The sequence below is a fragment of the Cryptotermes secundus genome, unplaced genomic scaffold, assembly GCF_002891405.2.
Source record: "Cryptotermes secundus unplaced genomic scaffold, Csec_1.0 scaffold274, whole genome shotgun sequence".
In the NCBI taxonomy this organism is placed as follows: domain Eukaryota; kingdom Metazoa; phylum Arthropoda; class Insecta; order Blattodea; family Kalotermitidae; genus Cryptotermes; species Cryptotermes secundus.
Window position 1 is genome coordinate 269,191 of NW_019735463.1, and position 12,296 is coordinate 281,486.

General features: G+C 42.3%; 1 protein-coding gene across 1 annotated transcript in view; it reads right to left on the bottom strand.

Annotated features, from left to right (window-relative positions):
- LOC111869305 (proliferating cell nuclear antigen) overlaps positions 1-4,538 on the bottom strand; it is a 14,329-nt gene extending 9,791 nt beyond the window's left edge. The window contains exons 1-2 of the mRNA XM_023860712.2: positions 3,943-4,538; positions 1,468-1,633 (exon numbers count right to left, since the gene is read on the bottom strand). Coding sequence (XP_023716480.1) covers positions 1,468-1,633; positions 3,943-4,163 — 387 coding nt within the window. The 5' untranslated portion in view covers positions 4,164-4,538. The remainder of the gene's footprint in view (positions 1-1,467; positions 1,634-3,942) is intronic.
- Positions 4,539-12,296: the final 7,758 nt, after the last annotated feature.

Consider the following 12,296-nt stretch of genomic DNA (forward strand, 5'->3'; position numbering starts at 1 on the left):
TATTCCACGTGTGAAAACACAAAAGGCATTTCAGCAACTCCGCACAACTAATTTACCAACCATTCACAACGCGGCCGCAACGTACTCTGTAGGCAGCGCATAAGCTTACGGCTAGTGTGAATCACCACACTCAAGGACAAACATAGATAAGACTTGTCAGCTGACAGGTACAGTGTGTGGACCCGCCAGAAGACCACACTTTTCTCAGGCCATTATCTCCGTAACCATTCAACTTTGGACATATTTGGGTTTTATCGGCATACTTTACCATAAGGAACACCCTCCCGAAGTCTGGCACATTCCTCCTGGGACACCCTGTATATGTAGCAGATTTACTGGGCAAGTGGAAATATTCTGGCAGTCACAAGTTTCAAAGTGATGAGGTGGAAACAGCAATGAAACTACAGTTAAGTGAAAGGACACAGATTTCTAAAAACAGGGAATAACAAAACTTATCCCAACAATATCATAAGTGTCCAAATTCTTGTGGAGACCATGTCAAAAATTAGCTGAATGCCAATAAAATTATCATGCATTTTTTATATAGGCAACTGCAACAAAAAATCTAACTATACACTCTGTAAACTTAACTTCCAAATGACCTTCAGAGACATGCTCATCTGCATGGGCCCTTCACGCACGGCTCTTTGCTCAAGGTAGAATCATACAAAACTCTGCCTGAACACTGTGGCATGCACACCTAGTGAAAAGCATATCCTCTTTGCTGGACTCACCTCACACAGACCTTCCAACCATTCCAGTCCCATCTGCATATCAGACTAGTCCTACAGACCACAGGGTCACTGACCATGCTGATATGACATCCATTTTAAATGAAGTCCCAAAAGCTTTTATTTTGGATCTCAACAGTAAAGAAAGGTGAAGCTGGTAGCAGCATGCAGAGAGTAGATGAAGTGTGAGCAAGCATGCTGGCAGCCAAATGGATGAGATGGTGTGTGCAAGGAACTGAACCAGTCTGGTGTAAAACTCTATCTACAATACTCCTGTATTACACACATACGTAATGCACTCCTCCAAGCTCAGATATTTTAAGGGATTCTGGTAAAACACTATGCCTAAAGAAATAGTGAGCTGTAAGACCTGCTCAGAAAGTCCCTCTATACATCACTTCTGTTGCTGAAAATTTATCTTTCTACAGTCTATGAAGGGCATTACAATCTGATAGTTTAATCCACTGAGAGTTAATACATGGCAAATTTCCATCGCTGTACACACTTTCATTCTCTATTTTACAGCAAAAAAATGACAGAAGGCTGATTACATCAGTCTCATTCCATAACAAAGTGAAAAGAATGAAATAGTACAAGGGCGAGAGAAGCCATGTCCTCACTAATGCTGCGGAGGAAATGAAATTATTCTCTCAACTCTTAAAAATTATTTAGTCTGGAGTGCAAGTACAAAAAGAAAATCAAAGGTCAATGTATTAAAAGGAATACAGAAACTTACTGGAATCCCAAGATGCTCTTGGTCTAAATTCATCAGTTTCATTTCATAATCTGACACTTTCTCTTGATTTGGGGACTCAAAAACAAAAGTAACAGTGTCGGCATTGTCCTGCGCCTTCATTGTTACAACATCCTCATTGGCAGCACACTTAAGGATCTTGGTCATACTGTAATGAAGATAAACAGATTTAAAACTTCAAGCTGTTATGAGGTTACATATGAAGGAATAACAAATTGTGACCCTTCCAATGCTGACACATGAAACCAGGTATCTATATGGTTAACAACATGCCAAAAAGATATATGAGGGAGTGGAGACAAAATTCCACACCTTCTTAATTTTGACACTACGTACATAGGTCGTACCAAAAGTCAAGAGCAACTTTTTTTTTGCATGCAACCTGGGAACACCAGATGAAAGTGAGTAGGGTGGTAGGTGGAATAAGCTGTTGTGTTAACTTTGAGTGTCTGGCGACGTCAACAGCTTGCATCATGTGACCAGCATCACTCCTAACAAAATGGCCGACAACAATATGTCGTTTCACCTGCGTGCTGTCATCGAATGTCTTGTGAAAGAGGAAATCCCTGCTGCAGAGATTCACCAGAGACTTCAGCATGCTTATGGAAGTGTGTGCATGGGTGTGAGCAGTGTTCAAAGATGGGTGAAACATTTTAAAGATGGGAACACCAGCATTGAAGATGAGCTTCGGAGTGGTCGTTCTCGAACAGCCTCATGGAAAGAGTGGACGAGATCATTGAAGATGACAGGCGTGTGACTGTGGACACAATAGGCCGAAAACTTGGAACAAGGCACAGTGCAGTACAGGAGATGACGGAAAGCTTAGGCTATAGGAAAGTTTGTCCTCGTTGGGTCCCGCGGTTATTGACCGAAGACAACAAAGGTCAGCGAAAAGCCATCACCTCAGAACTGCTGTAGAGATATCAACACGAACGTGATGATTTTTTGCTCTGTATTGTGACAGGTGATGAAAGCTGGTTTCACGATTTTGAGCCTGAAACGAAACGGCAGAGTATGGAATGGCACCATTTGCATTCTCCATCAAAAAAGAAGGCAAAGACAGTGCCATCAGCTGTGAAGGTGATGGGCACAGTCTTCTGGGATGCAGAGGGTTTTATTCTGGCTGAATTCCTGGAACCTGGGTAAACCATCAATGCTGCTTGTTATGTTCAGAAGCTGCACAAACTCCATCGTGCATTTTGCAATAAATGTCCGGGACGAAACATCATCATCCTGCATGACAACGCTTGCCCCCATGCCGCTCGCCTCACATTGGAAGCAATTGCAAAGATGGGGTGGGAACTTCTTCCACATCCCTCCTATAACCCTGATCTGGCACCCTCCGCCTACCATCTCTTCAGATTTGTGACAGATCAGCTGCATGGACAACATTTTGAGACAAGGGAGGCAATTCAGAAAGCAGTGCGTCAGTGTCTTTGGATGGCTGAAACGGAATTTTACAAAATGGGAATTTTCAAACTCCCAGAATGCTAGGAGAAATGTGTACAAAGAAGTGGCAATTATGTGGAAAAATAAAGAAAGGTCTGTAGATTGAGGAGCTGTATTTGGTTTGTCAATCATAAAGCATGTTACTTTACAAGAAATTGTTGCTCATGACTTTCAGTACGACCCTCGTAGATACAGCAGTCAGCTTTAGGCAACTGCCACTTCTCTGTAAACAAGCCCCTAGTACCCATTTGAGAGTGCTCTGGGTAGGCAAGACAGAAATTCTAAACATGATGATGAATTCTTGGAACCAAACACCAGTTGCCTGGCCCAGTTGCTTTATTATGATCACATCTTAAATATTAAAAAACATATGTACATATGCTACTAGCCAGAAACTGTGAAGGTAAATGCATATTACGAATAATTACAATTTAATAGTAAACAAGCAGAATGGAACTGGTTTATATACATTCATTCATTCATTCATCAGTAATCTGTCAAGACGACAGGTCCATAGTCTCTTCCAAAACAGTTCCTCCACTTGATGCGATCTAGAGCTTTCTCCTTCAACTATATACATATTCTGTTTTTATACAATTAACTCTCCTACTGTAATTCAGTCTGAAAACTAATTTCACATTATCCCAACTATTTCAAACTCTACAGTTCATTCAAATTGGGACTGGACATCACAAAGCACAGTAAAAGAGGGATATTAGATGTGGTCAATTTTCGAAATGTAGTTACAAGTGAACCACTTGCCTTACTCTACTCAAAACTGGGTTTTCCCAGTGAAGTATATTGTTAGCATTCACTCCAAAATCTTTCCTAGAGAAAACCTCTACTCCCTCTCAACAAGTCAAATTCTGATGGAGCATATGTTCTCTGTATGGTGATTTGACATATCACATATCCAAAACCAGTATACTAGTCAGTATGCCCGGGAAGAACAGAACTGTTAGTAGCAATGCAACTTCAACTCACACTTATTTGAATGCATGTCCTTACCTGCCCAAATTCATGCCCATGGAAATATTCCTGTCACATCTGTACTTGTCAAATCCATCGCTTCTTAGATTCATGGAAACTAAGCTAACATGGGAATTGTCCATCGCCTGAAGTTGAATGCCGGAATCGGAACAATCAAATGTTGCTTCATTAAGTAAGTCTTTTATGGCCTCCAAAACTTTCTTAAGGATCGAACTTTGTACAAGGCGTGCTTCGAACATATTGTTTTCTTATAAGCGACTATCGAATCGGACCTAAAACTGATACAAATCACACACACCTACTTCGCGTCTACCTGCTACAACGTGCTACGATCTGCTATAAATACACCGAAAAACACAAAGATGAAGGATTCCGCGCCCAAACTCCGCAATGAATGTTCCTCTTTCCTTCTGATTGGTGGACTATATCGACAGCGATCGACGGGATACATACGGGCGCCAAAATTTTATGAGATCGAGATTCTGCCTGAACATCGATTTGAAACATTTGAACTGTGATAACCGAGACAAAATTTATTGCAGAATTCTACTTTCCAGGATATACTGCCGTGTACTTCGCCGAAGTCAACCGAAGTTCAGGTCGAAAATGTCGCCACAACATTCGGTATCAATGACGAAGATACCAACATTAAGCACATGGCTAGTTCAGCAGGGCACTAGCGACATCTTAATCCCGGATCCGACAGTTACTTGAAGTACTTGAACTAGGTACATTCAAATTATTCCAACTATTCCCAAAAGATGTCGCATAATCGGCCCAGACCCTTGTGTATCAAACCATCACCTCTCACTTAGACCGCGCTGGCGGGAAATTTGGTTGTCTTAACAGTACGTAGCCTCGAACATGGCCTCGGTCGAAACAACGTTAAATACTGTCAAACTTCCCTCATTCCGCCATTCTACACTCATATGAATCATGTTCACACGGAACGACCATCACATTTGATCAACATGTCAAAGATAAAAGTAAAGTAAAGCTATCCCTGTACCAGGCCGTGAAGGCCCATAGGGTTGTGGGACGTTGAGGATCCCACACGATCTAGACCAGCGTTGGCCAACCTAATACATCTCGAGGGCCAAATTTCGTTTATAGAACACCATCAGGGGCCAGATACGGTATTTCTTTCAGAAGAGTGGTCGGGGAGTATTGCCCCCCAAACTGAATCAGTCACAACCCGTATAAAAACAGTGCATTTAAACCTATGCATTTAAATTTTACGTTGCACCAATAATATTAAGCCGATATTGAAAATTTCACCAATCGATTTTATTGCCTTCTATCACTTCTACCCCCAGAGCATTTTTTCTTAAAGAAACACTGGCCAGATCATGTCTTATGTTTAGTTTTATATATGCCGGGGGAAAATGCAATTATAATTTAAGAAAGAAAAATAAAATGCCTTGAAATGTGCAATTACTTACCATAAAACAGCACAAATTCCTCTTTCAGCAGGGATGAGCACAAAAGACTTTCAATCATAGTTTTTATGGTCTAATGATTATACCTAAATCCTCATATACACACTGTTTTAATGAGAGCACTGTGGTTTCATAAAACTGGAAACCAATGATATAAAATCCACTTCTAATTGTGAGGTTGCCACTCGAAGAATATGTGATAACACGACATCTGAAAGTCTGTTCCTGTTCTTAGACTTTACATGCTTCAGCGATGAAAACGCTGTCTCGCATATGTAAGTACTTGCAAAAACAGAGCAAAGTTTGAGAGCCCAATTTCGTAACAGTGGGTAACGTTCTGGTGAAAGCAGTTTCCAAAAGTCAATTCCAGTAACCTGAGATGTGTTTAAGGATGGGTCACATTGAAGTTCACAAAGCTCTAATTGCAGATGACCTGGCTGAGATTCTATATCACAATGTATAGGATTACTGAATAAAGAAATATCAGGTCGAAAGCTTTCAAAATCGTTAAATCGTCGGTCGAACTCTGAAGACAAATCTTCAATAATTTCACTGTAGTCCCTAAACTCCAAGCCTCCTCCTTCTTCTTCTTCTTCTTCTTCTTCTTCTTCTTCTGAGAGTTTCCGACAGCAAGGGAAATGTAGAAGGTTATTTTTGTCCAATGCAGACTTAAATAAATGTAGCTTTTTACGGAAACTGTCAACAAAGCCAACCATCTGACATATTGTCTGCTTCTTGCCTTGCAATTGCAGATTCAGGACATTCAAGTGTTGAGTGATATCAGTGAGAAAGGCCAAGTTTCTCAAGAATTCGACGTCTTCGAGATCATTCTGCAGTTCAGCAGAATTCGTAACCTCTTCTCTTAGGAATGTTGCTATTTCATGACGGAGTTCAAAGAACCGTACCAGACATTTCCCACGGCTTAACCATCTTACTTCAGTGTGCAGAAGCAGGTCCCCGTAAGCAGAATCCATTTCTTCCAAGAGGGTCAGAAATTTTCTGTGAGTGAGTGATCGATTTCCTCCTCTGATCAAATTAGTAATTTTTGTGACAGTAGCCATGGTGGTAGACAGTTTAATTGATTTGGCACATAGAGCCTCCTGATGTATAATACAATGCAAGGTAGGTACAGTAATTTGATTCTGTCTTAAAAATCCAACAAAACCGCTTATTGTCCCTGTCATTGATTTAGCGCCATCTGTTACTATGGAGGACAATTTTTCAAAACCACCGAATTCCTCCACTGCACTCTTAACAGCGTTAAAAATATCGACACCTCTAGTTGTGCTGTGTAAAGAGCACACTTTTAACAACTCTTCGAAAATTGTAAAATCTTCCTTAATTGCACGAACAAATATCAGCAACTGATTAGTATCCGAAACATCTGTGCTTTCGTCGAGAGCAATTGAGAAATAGGAACAATTAGCGATAATGTCTTTCACATTATTAGATATCTGGTTGCTAATATCTTCCAGCCTCCTAGTAACAGTCTGTTTTGAAAGGGGCACTGTTTGAAATTTGTTTCCTACCTTATTTTCATTGAAAGCTTCTGCCATCTTTATCGCACAGTTCTTAATTAATTCACCATCACTTAACGCTTTTTTAGCTTTCATTAATTCATATGTCACGAAATAAGAAGCCAGCAAAGCTTCTTCTTGTTGTTTTGTTTCATTGGTAAAAAGAGATTTCTGCTGGAAAAGTTTTTTCTTTAACTGATCGCAGACTACTTTCCTTGATTCACAAGAGTGTTTTCCGAACTTCTGTTTATGATTTGTCATGTAATGCCTCTTTAGGTTGTACTCCTTTAAAACTGCTAGCACTTGAAAACATACTAAACACTGTGGCTTGTGGTCTTTATTTAATATAAAAAAATAGTCATGTTCCCACTCAGATTTGAACGCCCTATTTTCGCTATCAACTTTTCTCAATTTACTATTTGACATGCTGTATCACTCACAATAACTTCAAACACAATTTTAATTTAAAAACAGTTCTACACTCACACTCCGTAATCACACTTCACTTTCTAAAATCGCACTAACTGGGTGACATTTCTGCTAAAACTGGCACTTAACAAAGGCCAGGATGCCAAGAGAAACGGTAAACATCCCATCGCCATGAGCAAGCTGGGAATGGTTATTATTTTGAAGGTGTCATAAATCCTTCACCACTACGGTCTTCCCTTCAGTGTCATCTCCCTACAGAAGTAGGGTTGGGGAACTTTGAATTTCCATGACATGAACACAGTTATTAGAAAACCGTTTGAACTGTCCAACTCAGTAAGAACGTATACAGTCAACTGCAAAATGCTGTAAGCTAATGAAACGTCCTATTAAAAACTGAATTCTATGCCAATACAGCTGTGAATTTAAGATTTTTGAAAATAAACCTGAGACTTGGCAGGGGGCTGGAGTAAATCAAGTCGCGGGCTGGATGGGCCGCCAGTTGGCCATCGCTGATCTGGACAATCGGCTCAAAGATGGCGGTAAGGTTGTCAACCTTACGCGCAGGCCACGCTTTACTCCCCACGAAAATTACTTAATTCCTTGTACTCATTTCTGTTAGAGGCTGAGTAAACCCCAGGGCCTAGTGCGGCTGGAAGGATTAGGTCAACTGAAAAAATCCAATGACCACATCTGGACTTGAACCCGCGCCCTTCCGGCTTGTAGCATAGCCCCCCAATCAACTACGCTACCCCATGTCCCAAAAATATTAGAAATGACGTTTAACAAACAACAGTGAAATATCAGGGTATTATTTACGCAGATACTAATTTTTCACACAAAGCATATCACCAAACAAAATTGCTAATCATGTAATAAGAAGATTTGAGGTACTCACGGCGGTGACTATGAGGAAAGCAGTCTTCTGGGATGTGGCGTTAACCGACGTTTCAGAGGAACGTATCGCTGTGTGGTGGCGCCCGCACCTCCATAGGTATCAGTGAATTGTGCCCCGAGTACATAAGAACGTTGGACAGCACTGCTTTACAGGTTGCCAAAGATCCACAAGCATGACGTTCCACTAAGGCCCATTGTGAGCACTATTGGCTCTCCTATCTATCGCCTGGTCTACTTAGCACATACACTGGCAACTGTCCACACCACATGAGTAACACCATGGAATTTGTCCACACATTGGGCTCTCTCCATGTCGATCCCCACGACATAATGGTCAGTTTCGATGCAGTGTCACTCTTTACCAGGGTGCCTGTAAAGGATACTATGGATCTGCTAGGATGACATTTTGAAGAACATATTGTCACGTATCGGGCGTATATCGCGACAAATAACTTCTCGATGTATTTTATATCGCGAATTTTATTTCACATTCGCACTTACAATCATCCAAATTACAGATTTACGATTACTGCTATCTGCAGTATCACAGTTAGTACACTCCAAATGCCAGAATACAACTGACTGGCTGACTCTACGTCTCGACTCGGCGACTGTTACTTTATAACTCAGTACAACTGACTGTGAATAGCCTTCGCTGCGCCTCATGTAGCCTCGATCGGACCATACGGAAAACGGCCGTGTAATAGGCACCCTTTTTGCCTGGCGCTGTGTTGCTATGTAACGCTAGCGGAGGTAACCGCTGTTACTATCGTAACGTCGCCGCTGTTGACTCGCGTTGCCTAGCGACCGCGATATCCCTCGGTGACGTCACCGCGGAGGGGAGTGGCGGGGCGGGAACTCGCCTATTACCGTAGTAACGCGAGCGTTACGTTACCGCCACGTACCGCTGGGGAGGTAGGGGTCAACATGTCACAATATCTTGAGACTCTTCAGTCATGTCCTGACCACCTCATACTTCAACTTCAATGGCCAGTTCTATGAACAAACCGATGGTGTGGCGATGGGCTCGCCACTCTCTCTGGTCATCTCTAACCTACATATGGAGGACTTTGAGGAGAGGGTACTTGGCTTTGCCCCACAGAAGCCCTGCTGCTGGTTTTGCTACGTGGACAACACCATCATCTGGCCACATGGGCCCGACAAGCTTAAGGACTTCCTGAACCACCTAAACATTATCCACCAGTGCATTCAGTTCACAATAGAGACTGAAACTGAGGGCCACCTCCCCTTCCTGGATATAGATATTTAAAGGAGACCCGACGGTTCTCTGGGCCATAGAGTGTACCGCAAATCCACCCATACAAACCTCTACCTTAACGCTGCGTCACACCACCACCCTTCCAACAAGCAAGCTGCACTTTCCACATGGTGCACAGGGCTAGAGCTTGTAGTGATCAAGACAGCCTCCATGCGGAGTTGGTGCTCCTGGGGGATGTATTCAGGAAGAACGGATACAACAACCGGCAGATCCACAGAGTTCTCAACCATTGGCCTGAAGATAAACTGGGCTCAGTCACCTTCCTGCCCTGTCGGGACTATATTCAATTGTATCAACAGTGCTGATCAGTGGGTCTGCCTCCAAACAAATTATCCAGTTTCCTCCGGTCAGTCAAAGATAGCCTGGGACTAAGGACACCAGGTGTATACAGTATCCCATGCGAGTGCGGCAAGGTCTATATTGGGAAGATGGGCCGCTCCATGGACGAGGCTGAAGGAACATCAGTGGCACATCCATCTCGAACATCCGGACAAGTCAGCTGCAGCTGAACACAGCAACAATTTGGGGCACCGCATTCAGCTTCAGAATACCTCCATCCTCGCCACCAACACATGATATATGGATCGCATCATTAGGGAAGCCACTGAGATTGAACTGCATCCCGAAAATATGAACAGAGGGGGGGTTTTGTCTCAGCAAGACATGGAAGCCTCTCATCTGTTCCCTAAACCTCCCTCCCCTCGGGACATGATGCCATATCCACAAGGCCACACAGTCCATGACCGACTCACACTGCAAACCCCCAACTTAAGGGTTAATGCTCTCCCATTAACGTTGCCTTTCTCCGCCGACCCTTCCCCTCTCCCTTTCCACTGATTTCCCATGTAGACTTGTTCCTTCCTTTCCTGCTATCATATAGCTGAGTTTATTTCCAACATTAGTCGCTTGCAGCTGTTCTGTCTCTTTGCTTGCAGACTTTCTTATTTTTCTTTCTACCCTGAAGATGGAGGCGATACGTTCCTCCGAAACGTCGGCAGATGGGCCGCTCCGTGGACGAGGTTGAAGGAACATCAGTGGCACATCCATCTCGAACATCCGAACAAGTCAGCTGTAGCTGAACACAGCATCGATTTGGGACACCGCATTCAGCTTCAGAATACCTGCATGCTCCCCACCAAGACCCACTATATGGATCGCATCATTAGGGAAGCCATTGAGATTGAACTCCATCCCGAAAATATGAACAGAAAGGGGGGGTTTTGTATCAGCAAGTCATGGAAGCCTCTCATCTGTTCCCTAAACACCCCCTCCGAAACGTCGGTTAACACCAAATCTATGAGGTGCAACATCCCAGAAGACTGCTTTTTCATGTAACAAGAAGTATGCTTAAAGCATCTCTCAAAGCAATCTGACAATCTAAAGCAACTCTACAACAAGCAAACAATAAACACTTACTCAGTTTTATATAATTAATACTATATGCTCACCATAATTTATACAGAAAGCCTTCTTGCAGGTACATGTGAGGCTGCAACAATAATATGAATCCAAAACACACAAAGAATGAATATTATATTCTGCCAGCTCATGTCAAAAATCCATCATCAAATTAAGAAGGTTCATCTAGTTGGATAGGGAAGGATATAGCACTTTGTGCTAAGTTTAGATGCAGACCTAACATTTTTTCTTCACAAGTTCACCTCCTGCTGTTCCTAGTAATTGCTGCCAGCAACCTGGCAGCCTCAAAAGTCAAGATTGTCCATCACTAGATCACAAGTCCATATCACTTCAACTTCTTTTCATTCTACACCCTTCCGATCTCAAAGAGCACATTCTCCTTCTCCCATATTCTAAAGTAAATGCATACTAAGTTCTTTGAGCAGATAATGCTTTGTTCTACAGCTTGAGGAAGAACTTGGACAGTTCATGTGCCTAGGTTCTCCAACAGAAACATTTAAATTCACATGATTTAGGGAAGAGGTTTCTTCTGCTGCAAAGGTGTTAGCTGTAGACATTGTGAGGAAGTGGAGGAACTCTGTGCATTGATATGAATAGGAGTTACTATGAAGGACAAAGAAGTCTTGCTGTTGGTTCTGGCAAGAGGTAGGTTACAAAGGCCATCTTCTGGAGTTACTATTGTTATGAACTTGAATCCAGGTCATGGGGAAATGTCACTTCATTCAGATTTATCCTTAAGCAGTTTTGGAACCAACTTAATGTTATATCCTTGGAAAATCACTGTGTAAAACGAGAGTTTTCTTCAGTACTTTCATATAAGGAGTGAATTCGAACTAGCCACTCCCCCCCCCCCAAGCTTCTTGCAACAACTATAATTGCAGTTTTAATTCTGACATTATTTATGGCTAGCAGTCCATGAAACTCCCAAATCTACCCTCCTCTGCCCTACCCTTGTCTAGGACAAAGTTAGCGTTCTAGGATCTGAGAGAACGTTAGCTACTGCAAGTTATAACCACCAAGAAACATACATCATATGATGTCCTGTGAATTTCCTCTACAGTCCAGTTGTTACATTGTGTACTGTAACTTGGCTAACTAAATTCTAGTTTACAGAAGCACTGTTCAGTACCTTTCCATTCTTGTCACACAGGATTGCCTTAGTCCTGGGCATCCACTGACCTATGCTGGTCAATGGTTCCACAGAAGAGAACCAAGAAGGCCCAGGTTTTAGAACTTTCCATCATCAAAACTCTGTGTTTTGGTTGCCACCAACTACCAACTTTTGAAAACCTTAATTGCAGTAACAAAACAGAGGAGCCTAGACCTAAATGTGAAGCTGGAAGTAACAAATTTGTGTGAAGTCGGCAGCTTTTCAAAAGCAAAACAGGGAAGTGT